The sequence below is a fragment of the Antechinus flavipes genome, chromosome 2, assembly GCF_016432865.1.
Source record: "Antechinus flavipes isolate AdamAnt ecotype Samford, QLD, Australia chromosome 2, AdamAnt_v2, whole genome shotgun sequence".
NCBI lineage: Eukaryota > Metazoa > Chordata > Mammalia > Dasyuromorphia > Dasyuridae > Antechinus > Antechinus flavipes.
The window spans coordinates 599535653-599552875 of NC_067399.1; the positions used below are offsets into that span (position 1 = coordinate 599535653).

Sequence of the window (17223 nt, forward strand, 5' to 3'; positions counted from 1 at the left end):
GAAAGCCAGCCCTGTGGGCACTGAGGGGGAAGCTGAATGTGAAAGCTGAAAGCTCACCTGGGTAAGAAAGAATTGAACAGATTCTTTAACATTAACTACATCTCGGGAACAATTGTAGCAGTCTCTTCTAGTTGACTAAGAGCGAATGACTCATTCCTCTGCAGCAAGCTTTGAGGGGAAGGAGAGAGATTCTACACTGATTGCTGTTATTTGTCCTTCTTTCTTAAAAAAGGACCATGACATCAGAGGATGATGTCATGACTTGCAAATGGATTGGATTTAAGTGAGGGAGGGCTGGGCAAGGTCACCAGTCTCACTTTTTCTTCCAAAGTTATCTGAATCCACATATAGATGAGCATGACTGGAGATGGCTCTGATCTAGTGGGACACCTTGACCTTTTTTAAGCTAAGGTTTTCCCCCATGTCTCAGTTAACACCCACTGAGGCAACACCCATTTAGTGATTAGGCTAGGTAAGAAATGAGGTAAAGGATGGTCTCTTTTAAGTAGTTAAAAAAAATCAGGCTGGGAGGAATAGACCCTCAGAGTTTAGGGCCAAAACAGAAACAATTGCTAATTTACACTCACTCTGAACCTTTGGAGCAGAACACAGCTCCTTCCTTCCTTCCTACATGGATACCAGTCTCTAGGATACCAGAAAACCTTCTGAGACCTTGATAGAAATTTACTTGAAACTCTGATTTTTTTATTTTAAAAAATGTATATATCTTTTTAAAAGTCCTGTTTTCTCACAGCATCAGATAATTTGAATTTTGAATAAATCTCCCTCCCTTCCTTCCCCTCTTTTTGGTACAGACCTTTTCAAGCATGAAGTTCTTTTGTGAACCACAAAACTGTTGAGAGTTTAAGGAAATCATTGGCATGGAACAGTAAAGTGCAGTGAAAATCCTTAGGGGGCCTTGGTCTCTCTCCAGAGCTGTTCTCCTTTCCTGGCCAACTCTTCTAGGGCCAAGAGAGTGGGTGAGACATTGGTGGTCCTTCTTTCTTCCCACTCTTGAGGAACAGCCCTGACCAGTGCCTAGTAGTGGTATATATATCAACATGTACACTAAAAACAGGGGGTTCAGAGTGACTTGGTCACTTGCCCTGGCATTGGTACCTTTTAGTTTTGAAAGTTGAAGAAGCTTTATACAATTTTCTCTTTAAATCATCAAAGACAGTGAAAGTCGTGCAGTGTAATGACCTGAAGATCCAGACCCCTGAGTCCTCCACTAGTTTCACTATTAACCAGTTGTATGACTGTGAGAGTCACCTTTCCTCTTTACCCATATATAAAATAGTTTAGACTAAACAATTTTAAATGTCTCCTGTAGCTCTAAAATTCTGTGACATCTAGTGCAATGAAAAGCAGAGGGCCCGAAACAAGGAGCTCTTCTGTTAATCACTGTGTGACAGGCAAATCCCTTAATTAAGTTCCCTGGAATCTCCCTTTCCTCAACCACCAAAAAGGCCTTGCCTGCCTCCCAGGGCTACTGGGACAGAATAAGAGAAAAAAGAATCAAACATTGTACAAATGGAAGATATTAGCTTTCCGTCTCTTAGCTTAGGATCTGGCTTCATTTCTCCTTTTCCCTCCTGCTCTAGTCTCTGTGAGAAATGAGAGCATCATGTGTCATGGGAGCTGCCTCATTAAGAGAAACCCCTTGTAAAGGTTTCCTTTCCTGGGAGCCTTTACTCTGAGTCACCACCTAATTGTGGCTATTACAGGGGGAGAGACAAGGAGGAATGCAGGCAGGGGAATTCCACTAGCTCCCTCTCATTAGAGTGCTCTGGAGATGGATACTTTGGCTTCATCGGCACTAGGAACCCTTTTCCTTTTGAAAAGAATCTATGTTATGGGGGGTCAGGAGACCTGGGTGCTAATCCAAAATCTTCCATTAAGTGAGATGTGGCTTTGGTCAAGTGATGTCATTGTGTGCCTCAGTTTCCACATCTGTCAAAAAGAGAATAATTCTTATTTTGCCTTGCTCACATAGGGACTGTGTGAAAAAATAAAAATGTGCAGATATAGCTTTTTCTGTGCTTGGGAATCTTGTAACATTTGTCTTGTGCCCTTCACAATTGCCCCACACCATATCATAATTATCTATATTCTTGCCTACTAGATTATTATCTAATTTTATTATGTATCATTGTACTTTCATAGGGCCTAGCACAGAGCTTTGCACAGTCAGTCAATGTTTCTTAAGTTAAATTTATTGAATTGAAACAGAATCTTAGGGATAAGGATGAAGACTGGACTTGCAGACTTTGCTTAGTATAAAGAACTCTGTGAATGAGAGAAGCAGGTCCATACTAATATTCTTAGAGAGTTGGCCGGAACATTCATTCTGAGTTTAAATGACTTGCTTGGGGTCATCCAACCAATGTTAGAGACAGAACCTGAACCCAAACTTTTCTTGCTTCCTCATTGAGAACAGCTCTGTATCCACTATGCCAAGGTTGCGTGCCTTGAGAACTGAAGTTTACTGGATTAAAAACCAGGCCTTCTGAGACCCTCCTTGTATTGCTCAGAATCTTGCTTTTCCTTTCTCCCCTTTTCCAGATTCTGGATAGATTATTTTTTTCCTAAGAGAATGAATGCTGCTAACTATAAGGAACCTTTCTCTGTCTTAGTTGGGTGAGGGATTGGAAAGATGATAGTGGCTCTTATACATCCCCAGCTTAACTGAGGATTTTTGTCCTACACCCAGTCCCATAGCCTATGAAATTCAAGTCACAGGACCAATGATTTCATGAAATGTTTCTCCATTACTGGCCTGGTTTTCTCCTCCCCAGGCTTGAGACCAAAAGGATTACAGCCCTGGCAGCTCAGTAGAGAGTGAAGTAATTTGCTTTTAAAGCTGTTGACTTTTCAGTTTGGCCTGTTCTTCCTAGAAAAGGTGTGAGCACTGGACGTCAGTCTGAATACAGAGTCTTTAGTCAGCCATTCAGGGTTCTCCATAATCTGACTTCAACCTCCCTTTCCAGTCTGATCTCCCATTATTTTTCACATACCATTCATTGTAGCCAGATTGATTTGTTTAACATCCCACAATCTCATCTCTTTCCCTCTCAGTCAACATGATTGATTGATTGACCTACTTACTTAAAATAAGTCCTACTGATGACTTGTATTTATACCATGATTCACTTATCCTACTTTGGCTCTGATTCCTCATTGTCCCTACCAGCTTTTGATCTATGATCCTATTTCTAAATATACATAATCTCCAGTCATACATGAACCTCCCCTTATATCAAAGAAAACTAGGTTAAACTAAAGCAACTAATAAAATAACATCATTGTACAATGTATGCAACATTCATAGGGACACCTCAGAGGCCAGCTGGTACAACCTCCCTCATTTTTCAGGTAATAAATTGAGACCTAGTGCGATTATGTGATTTGCTTCAGGTCATAAACATCAAAGGCAAGGTTTGAATCTAGATCCTTTGAGAGAACTTTTCCTTCTATACCATATTGTATTCTCCTTTCTCTTCTCTCTGTTTATCTAAATCTTTGTCTAAAGTCCATTTCAAATCTTACTTAAATCTCATTAAGTTTTTTTTCTTGGCTCTTTCTCCCTCTTCCTAATCTCACTGAGCTCCTGTGATTTCTTGAATGTAATTAAATGGTCCCAATGATCTCATCAAAGTAAGCCCTCCATCTCATATTATAGACCACAGTTCATTCTTACCTTCTTATTCTGTATAATTTGCACTCCCAGCTTTTCACCATCCCTCCACAGAGGATCCACCCAACATCTTGGAAACCACCTTTTAATATCACAAAACTGAAATTGGTTATACAGTCAAATGATGCTCTATTTCCCCATTCAGATCACAAAATGTAAGAGCTGGAAGAGACCTTGCATAGATGTAAAGACCTTAACTGTTTTATTCATGTTTTCCTCAAGAATATATTTTGTGGAGTGATGTAAGTACAATTAAGTAGGTTAATTGAATAACTGCAAAGTAATAAATAACAATGTTATTAATCTAGGTGGAAGTCTATAATAGTTTCCAAAAAAAAAATCTCTCTTTGACTTTACTCTGTTTAGCATTTTTATCAGTGACAAGTATAAAAGTATAATGCTAGGAAGGATAGGTAAGCTGTTGACTAGTTGAGATTCAAAAAAATTGAATTAAGATTCAAAAAGCATTGACAGGTTAGAATAATGGGATGAATATAATAAAATGTAGTTTAAAAGAGATGAATGAAAAGGCCTACTTTGAATTGTTGTTTTAAAGAATCATCAAAATGGTGGAGGCTTTCCTGGATGAAAACTGGGGGGAAATGTAGTTAATATTTGTCCTGTTTGACTTTAAAGAGCACAACTAGGAACAGTTGATAGAAGGTTCAATGAATCGGTCAGATTCTAATTTGATGTAAGAAAAAAAATTCCCTAATAAATAGCAGGCAGAGGATTTTCCATCAGTGAAGATCTTCAAAGGAAGGATAAGCACAACTCATTTCTATTATAGGGGAACTTCCTTTTTAGATAGAGATTGGCTTAGACGTTCTCTAAGCTTCTTCCTACTCTGAAATTTTGTAATCCAATGGTTTACTTTTCCTTACTTAATTTTTTGGGGTGTTATTGCCATTTTGTTATACTTCTATTACCATGTATGAATGTACTCATGATGCTCTGATTCATTTTCTTCTTTAAAAACTTTTTGATATTCTGCGAGTCAATATTCCATTCATATAATATTATATTACATACTATTACAAATGTTTTATGAATATGCTTATACTCTGAACTTTGCCGTTGGCTGCTGTATCTTTTTTTGATCTATTTGCAGCATTTTCTGGAGTCTTTGGGCCTCCCCATTTTGAGTCTGTTTTGTACTGATTAACATCTATGGTGATAGGATATAATAAATTCTTTTACTCTTGTTCTTTTTGATTTTTCAGAATAATGACCTTATTTGGATAGGTCTTACTAAAGCTGCTATATTGTAAACAGTATCTTTTCATCTTCTTTCTTTTTATTTGGTTTTTACTTTGACCTTTGTTCTAATTGGTGATTTCACTGCACAAATAAAGTGGATTCCAAAATGACTGCTATATCTGTAACCAGTCATTTCCTGTCTGTTAAGATATAGTCAATTTTATTTTTTAATGCTCTCTTTTAAGTCCATCTGGGCCATATTTAGTGTCTTATGACCCTCATCATGAAGAAAATATTCTTGATGGATTGGTGTCCTTCATGTCCTTCATTATAGAAGTAATCTATAAACTTCTGGACTCTACTATTTCATGATCCTTAACAGTATTTTCCAACATAGTTTTTATTATCATCCCCTGTATCCAATTTCCCAAAGAAGTTATAGATCATCAAATTATATTTTGATTTAATCTGTAGGATTCTGTTAAATTCTTCATATAATTTTTCTACTTTTTCATTCTTTGAAAAAGATTTGAAGAATAAACTTTAGTAATGTTTAAGCTTAGATACTTTGGTCACATAACATGAAAACAGGACTCATTGGAAAAGACTTTGATGTTGGTAAAGATTGAAAACAAAAGGAGAAAGCAAAAAGGGATAGCAGAGGATAGAATGAATAGTGTCACGGAAGCTTGAACATGAGCTTGGATAGACTTCAGGAGATAGTGGAAGATGAAAGGACATGATGTGGTTTATGGGATCACATAGGATTGTATACATATAAACATCAACAGTGTTCATCACAGTCTCCCTGCATAAATTTGTCAGGAGCATCATTGGATGATGACCTGGGAAATGCTATTTCTTATTTTTTAGAGCATATGATTAAACCAAATCTACAAACTTTATTTACTTCTCTGAGGAGAATCTGTGATCTAGTCTTTGATTAAGCTGCATCTTCTTTTTATCTATTGGTTTAATTTACAGAGAGGATATTAGTATGATCCTTTCTTCCAATGGTATGTCAACTTGTCGGATATATTCAGAGAATACTAACGAGTAAATTAATATTTGTAGACGATTTATAAGTGTATTATCCTATGATTCTCATCTCTCTTTTCTGTTATTCTAGCCTCATCAGTGTCAGTTAGTCAATGTCAAACACTGGAGGAAATGGAGGAGAAAAAGTGGGAAACACAGGACTGGGGGCCATTGAATATTTTGTTTATTTATTGAGTTGTTGCAACTGGAAAAATTCTGATGATAGGCATTTCCCTACTTATCCAGGCTAGTCCTCAGGTGCAGCAGGTAGACAATCTGTCACTGGATCCATACTTAAAGTCTTTGTGGCTTGGAAAAGCTGATGGAGTTTTATTCCAGTAGCACAATCTTTGTCACCTCAAAGTCATTCCTGGAACAAAATGTAGCTTATAAAATTTTATAAGGGCAGTATGCAAAGTTGTCCATTATTTTTCCTGACTTTACTTTCCAACTACATTGGGAGTTAATAATTGTTAGTATTTATGTAACATTTCAAAGTTTGCAAAGTGCTTTACAAAAATTATCTCATTTAATCCTAACCACTACTCCAGAAAATAGGTGCTATTATCCTCATTTTATAGATGAAAAATTCAGCCTGCGAGAGATAAAGTGAGTTTCCTAGGGTCACAAACTACTAAGTGTCTGAGATGATATTTGAATTCAAGTCTTTTTGATTCCAAGTCCATCACTTTATACATGGTGCTACCTAACTTCTTACAGACAGGGAAGTCATGTCATAATTCATTACATTCCATCTAATATCTAACAGTATTCAATAAGGACTTACTATTTGACTTATTGGTTTTATTAATTCATATAAATCATTGTCTTAGAATCATAACATGTTGATGGTGGTCATTCTGGTCTCATCTCACTTCTCCTAATTAGGACTAGATGGAAACTTTTGGAGGTTCTCAATGGTACCTCTGTGTTCTATTCTACCTCTTAAAGTACTTAATTACTTTCAAGGAGTAAGAGAAGCAATGTCCAAAGTTTTACTATGAGTGAGTTTACAAAGGGTTCCTAGTCAGGCTCTCAGGATACTGGGAAACAATTATTCCAGATTGAAATAATAAACAGTAACAACACTTCAGTCATCAAATATGCAATTTAACAACCAAACAAAATGCTTAAAAGCCAAACATTTGTCTGGAAGCTGTGACCTCTTTGAGGCATGTTTTGTTTGTTATTAAAATATGAAACCACCCTTGAGCCAACTTGAATCATAAAGGAACTGAGTTTGTTTTACCCAGAGAAGGCCCTGGGAAGCTTATAATGGACTGTCATATGAGTGGGGGCGTGCAAATCTCCAATGGGCTGACATTGCTTTGGGCTGTAATTATACCCACCCTCTTCCTCCTTTCCAGAGAAGTTCACATTTGGATCTAGCTAGAGGAAAGAACACAGGCTACAGCATCAGGAAGCCCGGGTTTTATTTGACTCTGTCTCTCCCTAGCTGTGTGACTATGGTAAAATCACTTCTACTCTCTGGACCTTTCTTGTCTTAAAATGGGGTGTTTGTAATAGATGATTTCTAAGAGCCCTTCCAACTCTAATATTCTATGACATGCTGAAAATGGGGCCAATTAGCAGCTAGAGAATGGACTTATTCCTGTAGAGCTCCTTTCTCTCTTGGGTCTTTGGGGAAGAGTAATTTACTACTCCCCCCAATTTTATTTACTTGCAACTAAAAGTTTCAGAAGAAGGGGATTTGAAAAAGTATAATGAATATGTATTGGATTCTGTATATATGTGGGAGGCAAGGGGGAAAGGACTGAAGGTTGATGGGGAAAGGGAAAGGTTATAAAGACATAATAGTTTTCCTAGGGGATTAGGCAATCAAAAAGCATTTATTAAGTACCTACTATAGTCTCTCTCTCTCTCTCTCTCTCTCTCTCTCTCTCTCTCTCTCTCTCTAGATAGATAGATAGATCTTTCTCTCTCTCTCTCTCTCTCTGTATGTATATATATATATATATACACACACATATATATATATATATACACACATACACACACATACATACATACACAACAGATGAAATAATTCAGACCTATGTCTGACTTATGTCAGACCTATCCATTATGTCAGGGGAGGTGAAAAAGTTAGTACAAATCCTGAGGCTCAACATTCTAGAAGGGAGTCTAGCATTCAACTTTATCACATAAATTTTTTTTTCTTTCTTGGTAGGATTATTATTTATTTTTGACATTCATTGTAAAATCAGTGAATTTCAAAGGGGAATAAAATTAATATGATATACTTTAATCAGAGAACTACCAATTACATTTTAAGAACAAAACATATTTTAACATGATTCCTAACCAGGTACATACATATTTCATATTCACTGCACACAATTCTGAATTAATGGTTTGTTAATTTGTACCATAAAATGAGTATTTCCAAGGACAGACTCTATACAAATATACAGTTCTGCACTTTGACAGTATAGCAGAGCAAGCTCATCTTACTATATAAACAGACACAACTTTCCTGAATTGTTTTTTTTTAATTCAGCTTTCTATGAATAATTGCAATTTGAGGATGCATTTTTATTTTATTATGATAAAGCATACATTTAAAATTTTTGGTTATTCTTTAACTACAAAAAGATAAATGACTTGTACATATGTTGTACAAAAATACAATTCATTAAAAAATTTCTAATATTAATAATTCATTGAAAACAGAAAATAGCTGCATTTGTTAGGGGTAATTTAAAATATTTTTGCATCAGACTAGTATTATTGTCAAAAAGTTGCAACTTGCAAAATTATATTTTATGTGAATTATAATAGTGTGTTATGTGATTTTTAATTTTAATTTATTTTTATATTTTTAAACTTATATTTCCATGTTTTCTTTAAAATAAAGATTTTATTTTCCTACTATATGTTTTATTTGTATACTTGACAAGACATAGTTTTCTTCTTCTCCACATCAACACAAATCCTTCATAAAGATTTTTAGTAGGAATGAAGTAGTCATTATGACTCCTCTTCCTTTTTCTTCTACCCTTCAGTCTTCTCATGTTCAAATTCTTCTCTGCTTATGTCTTCCCTCTTTTTTGCCCTTTCCAGAGGGTCCCTGTTTTTGCCTGGGACCCCTGACTGGCTTGAAGCATCCCTGACTTTAAAAGTCAAGCTGAGGAGTTTATGTTTTTATACGTTTCGATAAGAAGTCACTTGAGAAGGGGAAGTGACATCTTCAGACTTGAAGAACTGACAATTGTTGGAAGTTTAGATTAGTGGGGGGAAATGCTGGAAAGTAGTAGTCCATGTTAGAGGTGATTGTGACTTGAATTAGGGTGGTTGTGTGAATGGAGAAAAGAGAAGTCAATACAAAGGATATGGAGTAGAATTGAGGGATTTGTTTCTGATTTTATATGGTGGTTTGGGGTAAGGGAGAATGAGGGAGCAACTAGGTGGTTTTGTAAATAGAATCACTTATTTCATAGGACTGTTATAAGGAGGATACTTTGAAACTGGATTTTGCTATATAAATTTGAGCTACTATTGGAAGGGTCTGTAGATTGTAAGCCACTGGAGGCCAGATAATGTCTTGGTTTTGGTTTTGGTTCCTCATGCTAGCATAGTTCTGGTATATAATAGATGCTTAATAAATATTTATTGTGTCTAACCCTGAGCAAGTAACTTAACCCCTCTAGATGTCAGATACCTCATCTATAAAATGAGAAGATTAGACAAGAATGTTTCTTTTGGGTTCCAAATCGGGTTACATTATTTTATGGAAAAAATATTAGTCCTATAAATAAATAAGCAAACAAGTAAGGCATGAGTGAAATAAACATGAAACTTTTCACCAGCTCCCTGAATATTAGAATCAGCAAAAATTTGGAATTTGACATGGTAGTTTTGGAACAAATAAAAGGAAGGCTTACCTTGTCTCTCAGTAAACATCTATTATGTAAATTTAATCAATGATGCTCATGAAGCATTTAGATAAATTCATGTAGGACTTCAAGAATAAGTTACTTCATTACTATTCAACAAATCTGTAATGTCAGTAACATAGATCATGAAATCATAGGATCATCAATTTCTATTTTTTTCTGGATAGTTTGTCTATTGATATGGGTCAGAACCTATCCATTCCTTCTTGACCTCTGTGATTCTTTCCTATAAATAATTTGGTAAAAGATTTTAGAAGGTAAAGGGATTGAAGAGATTATTAACTCTAATACTTCCTTCTCCCATTTTACTGATGAAGAAATTGAGGCACAAAAGTTAAGTGATTTCCCTAAGATCATGCAGCAACTAAGTATTTGAAGCAAAATTTGGACTTAAATCCTCCTGATACCAAGATTGGTGCCCAATTCACCATGACATACTGCTTTTCTCTAATTTGCTGTATACTTTTAGGCCCCTTCTTTAGCTCTTTTAGTATTCTGTGAATTCTATTGCAACATCATCCTAACTTAAAAAAAATTAATTACTTTATTTTGGCAATATATGTGAATTTTTTTACATATTTCTTTATGAATCACATTGAGAGAGAAAAATCAGAATAAAAGGGGAAACTGTGAGAGAAAAATAAAACAAGTGAAAAAGAAAAAAAAAGTAAATATAATATATGTTGATTTATACTCAGTCTCCATATTTCTTTCTCTGGATGCAGATAATATTTTCCATCTAGTTTATTGAGATTGCTTTGGATCACTGAACCACTGAGAAGAACCAAGTTTGTCATAGTTGATCATTCCACAATCCTTACTGTGTATATTGTATTCCTGATTCTGCTTGTTTCACTCAGCATCAATTCACGTAAATCTTTCCACACTTTTCTAAAATCAGCTTGTTTATCATTTTTTATGGAACAATAATATTTCATTACTCTCATATGGCATAATTTATTCAGCCATTCCCCCAATTGATGGACATCTAATAACTTTCCAATTCTTTGTTACCACAAAAAAGAGCTGCTACAAACATTTTCACACATGTGAGTCTTTTCCCCTCATTTTTGATTTCTATGGGATAAGACATAGTAAAGGCACTACTGGTTCAAAGGGTATGACAGTTTTATTGCCCTTCGGACATAGTTCCAAATCGCTCTCCAGAATGGTTTGGATCATTTCACAACTCCATCAACAACACATTAGTGTTCTAGTTTTTCCATATCTTCTCCAACATTTATCATTATCTTTTCCTCTCATCTTAGCCAATCTGAGAAGTGTAAGGTGGTACCTCAAAGTAGTTTTAATTTGCATTTCTTTAATCAATAGTGATTTAGAATAGAAATAGTGATTAGATAGTAATTTTTTCATATGACTAGAGATGGCTTTAATTTTGTTGTCTGAAAATTGTCTATTCATAGCCTTTGACCATTTAGTATTTGGGGAATAACTTATATTATAAATTTGACACAGTTCTTTATATATTTTAGAAATAAGGTCTTTATCAGAAATACTGTCTGTAAATTTTTTTTTCCAGTTTTGTGCTTTCTTTCTAATCCTGACTGTGTTAGAGTGCAAAACCTTTTAATTTAATATAATCAAAGTTGTTCATTTTGCATTTTATGTTTTCTAGTTCTTCTTTAATCATACATTTCCTCCCTTCTCCAAAGATATAATTAAACTATCTCTTGATCTCTTAATTTGCTTATAGTGTCACCCTTTACACCTAAATAATGTACCCCATTTTGATCTTATTTTGATATGGGGTGTGAGATGTAGATCTATGCTGAGTTTCTGACATGTTATTTTCTAGTTTCCCAGCAATTTTTGTGAAATAGTGAGTTGTTATCCCAGAAGCTGGAGTTTTGAGGTTTATAAAATACTAGATAGTTATTGATTACTGTGTAATATGTATGTACCCTATTCCACTTGACCACTTTATTCTTTCCTAACTCTTGATACATGACTAACCTAAGTCCTTTTTTGTTAATCACCATTCCTGAATGATATCTTTCACACAACTTTCACACAATATTTTTTACAACTTCTTGTATACAAATCACCATTGATATATGACTTATACCCAGCAATTTGCCTGATCAAGTACAAACTGACTCATTGTTAAATTTTGGTATGAGCTGAAAATGTTTTTTTGGTGATGGAAATTAAATGCAACAAATCAGGGCTTGATTGATTATTTGAGGATTATCTAGACTTAAGACAGATGGAAAAATGTTTTTGATGTATATTTAAATTAAAAGTGTGTCATGCATACATTTCCCTCAGGGAACCAATTGTTAAACTTTTAGCAAAACACTGCTATTAATATTTACTATGCTTCACTCCATTGTTTTTTGGGTTACCCATTATTTTGATTTTTAGAAAAGAATATATTCCTTTATTTGTAGCCTCATAGTAAGAAGCCTTGGAAGAATATTAATAAAAAGATACCCTTTAATGTCAAGGAGTAGCTTGGGATGGTTGCTAGTACCACAATTTCCCACCTGTAGCCTGGGCCATTTTCTTCCTCTTTTTCTGTTCTCAGTCCAATTTCATTGTTTATCTGTAATCAATGATTATTCATAAAGCATGTCCAAGAGATGAAGTAACAAAGGCTAATGGATTAGCCCAATATTTATTTCACTCTATAGCATAGTCTAGTCAAGACAATAAGGTTTTTTTGACCAGTTGATTTTTCTAGTGCATAATACTAATAATATGTTAACAGAAATTCCAAATGCTTGGGGAATTATGGCAACAGTCATCTTTTTTGATCCAGACATACTGATTTCATCTGTTTAGAGAACTCCTGGGAAATGCCTTCTATGAATGCAAATTGACATTTTTTTTTGCAACTTTGAGATTTCTGGGTACTGAGAAAGTTGCTTGTCCTAAGTCATACAGTAAGAGTGGGTAAAGGAGGAACTTCAGTCTAGGTCTTCCTGACTCCAAGTATAGCCTTGTTTCTCTGATAACTAGAACTTGAGAAGATTAGAAGGTGAATAAGCATTTGTTGGTCAAGTCTGCCCTTTCTGTATGATTATTTTTTTTTTTAAAACTCCCTTCTTCTTATCCTCCAAAGATATATCTAATGTTTTCAGGATATGGGTGAAGGTCAAATGATAAGACTTCTCCCTGAGTCAGTTTCCATATCTGTGGCTATAGCAGGGTGATTGTTTCTGCCTTCTGGGAGGCTATGAGTAATAGCTGCCTCTCATCTTTTTGTTTTGTTTTGTTTTCCTTTGCAGGGGGTGGAGGAAAGCGTAAAGGCAAAAGCAAAAAGTGGAAGGAAATCTTGAAGTTCCCTCATATTAGCCAGTGTGAAGATCTCCGGAAGATGATAGGTAAGCTCTCTCCTGTATAGGGGAAGAAGAAGGAACCAGAATGAAAAGAGACCAGGGGCTAATAATGATTCACCTTGATTATGAGAGATGGAAATTTCTGTGGCAGTAGCTGGTGAGGTTTTAGTAAGTCCAAATCGTGTCTTTGTAAGAAAAGGAATTTCTAGTTATCCCTGTTGAGAAAACAGTAGTCACCCTATCCTTTGAAGCCATCATTTGTGGCAGGATACCTGAGTTCTTCCTCTAGTGGTAGAAGAGTGGTCCAGGATGAGCAGTATCATAGTCTCACATTGGAAAAAGACTTAAAACATTGCATTAATTCCCTTTTTAAAACCAGTTTTAGTATATAATATTTTATCTTTTCCCCAATTACATGTTAAAACAAAATTTTAACATTTTTTATTGCATTCATTTTTGTTGTGTATGTCTTAAGTGATGTGACCACAATATGGAAGCAGAATAAATTCCTATTTATCTGGAATCTAAACAATCACATAGGTCAAATTATCATAACTGAAACTCTGCTTAACCAACCCAAGGGTAAATTCCTTAATATTACTGATGTGCAAAGTTAAAATATAAAATCTGTACATAATTTAGCCTGAGAATGTAGCAGAAAGATTATTGACCAGGCAGTTTCCTCCTCCTTCTGCTCTTCCTCTCCATCCCTCTTCCATCTATAACTAGTGACGATCTTCAAAGATTCAGAGAAAAATGTCATTGGGGAAATATATGGCAGGAGGACAAACTAGGTTGGCCACAAGATGAGAAGTGAAGATGATGGACACAAAGAAATAGCCTCAGTGCTTCACTGATATTCTCTTAATATTTGAAGAAAGGGACAAAAGCTTCCAACAAGTTGAAGGAGCCCTTCCCTGTGGCAAATTTATGGGAGTATGTGGAGAAATCAACAGGCTAGAGAGGGATGGGCATCTTTTGGAGGAATCATCCCAATTCACAGGGTCACAGATCCCTCTGGGTATTTGGGTGTCTTGAGTATAAATGTCAACTGTTATCAGCTATATCTCCCTTCCGTCTGAATATCCCCATTTCCCTTAAATCGAGAGTTTCCAATATTCAACCTCTGAAAATTCCTGGTGAAAATGGTTCCACAGTGATGACTGGAGAAATATTTGTTCTGAGTTTCCACCTTCCCTCCTCCCACTCCTTTCCCCCTCTAGAACCCAGGTATTTGTGAGCCCCAGGGCTTCTACCTGGAGATCCCAGAGGTTCTGGCTGTGGGCAAGTACATGTGCCGTATGTAGTTTAGAGGTCCCCGTGGGATCCATAAAGCAAGTCTCCATTAGTCTGTGGGGCGGTGGGAGAATGTGCTCAAGGCGAGAACTCGAATTTTTCTGTTCCCCTCAGGGGGCCTTGAAAAGAGGCTGTGTCTGCAGAAGCGCAGCCTGAAGAGAAGCCGAGCAAAACAGGAAGGCTGAACTCAACCGAGGGGCTGCGTCTGGTGTTGACACAATTATGAGTCACTTCATACCTTGCAGTTCTCTCCATGTTGACAGTGAACTCTGTGTTTGACTATCCATCGTCTGGGCCCAGGGAAAGGGTTTCTTAATAAAAAATCACTTTTCTGAATAGATACAAAGCTCAAACACTAGGAGGCAACTCTCTCTGTCTCTGTCTCTGTCGCTGCCTCTGCTTCTATCTCGGACTCTCTCTCTGCTTCTCTCCTTTTTCTGTCTCTCTGTTTCTCTCTGTCTGTGTGTCTCTCAGAGACAGAGACACAGAGAGATCAAGAAAGAAAGAGAGGGAGGGAGAGACAGACAGAAAGAGAGAGGAAAGGAGACAGAGAGAAAGAGCATGTCAAAGAAAGAGAGGAGAGAGAAAAAGAAAGACAGGGGGAGGAAAAGGGAGAAGAGAAAGAAGGAAGGAGAGAGAGAGAATAAATAAAATTAGCTATTATTATGAGAGAGAGAGAGAGAGAGAGAGAGAGAGAGAGAGAGAGAGAGAGAGAGAGAGAGAGAGAGAGAGAGCCTTGCTTCAATACTGCTTAAGAAAGTACTATTTAGAGAGGAAGCTATTTGGTAGGTTGTATGTCAATATGATGCACTCCTTTCTTTGATTTTGTTCCAAAAGGTCTTTTTCCAAAGGCAGTACTTTGACTCATATTGTGTGTAAGATGTCTGAGCTGGTGGAAGAGCAAAACCCTTAGAGAATATTATATCCAGTGTCTTTAGGGGACAGGAGGAGTCTGTCATCTCATGTAGTGTCATAGGGAAGTGTAAAGAGAACTCTCAGTGACAACAAATCATATCTACCTATCTATATCTATATCTATATAGATTTTTCATTTCATTTCAAGTTTTACAAAGCACTTTTTTGGGGGGGCAACAATTTCTTGGTATAGGGTATGCAAATATCATTTTCCCCACATAACTTTCCAAGCTTATTATAGATTATTCCCCTTCATGCACTTTATGATTCCTCACAGAGAATACTCCATTTCCTGTCTCTGTGTATCCACTCCTAGAATGGGCTCCCTTCTGTTCTCCATTTCTTAGTATCCCTGGAATCTTTCAAGGTTCAAATCAAATGCCACCTTCTTTATGAGGCCTTTCCTGAACCCCACCCCTCAGCTGCTAGTACTTATTCCTCTAACTCAGTCATTTATACCTCAACATGATGAATAAATTGTGTTTTTTCTACATATATTCAATCCTCAGTTTTATAGAGATAAGTCTCAGAAAATGACACTAAAGTCAGAATTTTGACATAGTGAATCTATGGGAAATAAAGGGTTAGATTCCCCTGACCACCAAAAACTGTCATCTTTCACTAGAGATTGCTGAAAATACACTTTTATGCATATAATTCTTTATAACAAAACATTAATTCCAATAATATGTACTTTTCCTACCACAGTAACCATGAAATAAAGTGTAAAATGCAGCACTCAAAATTGGAAACATGAAAGACATTTTTTCTCACTATAAATTCCCTAGAATTCTCCGAACTTTTATGCTAACATCTCAATAAAAAAGCAAACTGATTTCAGACGATATTCTCTTTTTATAACAAAAAGTATACAATACCATAAATACTGATGAGCAAAGTAAATTCTTAAAATTAAAACATTTTAAAACCTGAACTATCTTTTCACTGTATCAGATAGCAGTGTGAAGAAGACATTGTTCCCCTATCCCATACTTTTGAGGTTATTTTAGTACTTTCTTCAATAGATTCATGAATATTTTTACGTTTTTTCCTCCTTTTTGTGAAAAAAAAAATTGACTGTTCACTAACACCAAATTTGAACCTGACAACAGCTTCAGATGCTCCAGAATGAAGTTTATCTAACATCTTCATTTTCTAAGTTACATCCTTGACTCTATGCTTGGACTTAGATCTCAAAAAGTCTTGTACTATGCTTTGGGGGAATAATTGTAATAAAAAATTGAATTGTAAAGGCAGAAGATGAAAATATGCAACAAATGCAGAGAAAACTCTCTACAACATTTGTTTGAACAACATTAGCAAAGTGCCTTGTAGCACTTGCCTAGATGCTTGCACCACAAACTTGCACGTATTGCATGTCTCCGTTTTTTCTCTATTGCACATAACTGGGAATATGCAGGATTGTGAACATGAAAGTGAAAATGAATGAATAAAAATCACATAAATGTTTGAAATTTAGAAAGTTAAATGTCTGAATGTTGAAGATCAATTTAAATGAATGCACATTGTTCTTCCCCCTCCTCTTGCCGCATAATGTAAGTTCCTTGAGAGTAGTGACTATTTCATCTTTATATCCCTAATACTTAGCATATCAGCCACCTTAAAACAAAAACACAACAAGAAAAGCATATTCTTTCTTACTATTTACACTCATTTCTACACATGTATATATCCATAATAGTTTGATAGTGATGCTTTCTAATTTTCCTTCTATTCTTTGTCCATCTTTGTGTCTCTTTAGTTATTCTAATTCTGCTTTCCCCACTTCATATTAATTATCTATTATTTCCTCTGTTTATCCTATATTTATATTATTTTATGTGTTATATAATTTTAA

The 17223-nt window shown here is 35.7% G+C and overlaps 1 protein-coding gene across 1 annotated transcript in view; it reads left to right on the forward strand.

Moving 5' to 3' along the window:
• Positions 1–17223, forward strand: part of GRK5 (G protein-coupled receptor kinase 5) — a 306115-nt gene that overhangs the window by 104947 nt on the left and 183945 nt on the right. The window contains exon 2 of the mRNA XM_051981523.1: positions 13104–13199. Within this exon, the coding sequence (XP_051837483.1) occupies positions 13104–13199 (96 nt within the window). The remainder of the gene's footprint in view (positions 1–13103; positions 13200–17223) is intronic.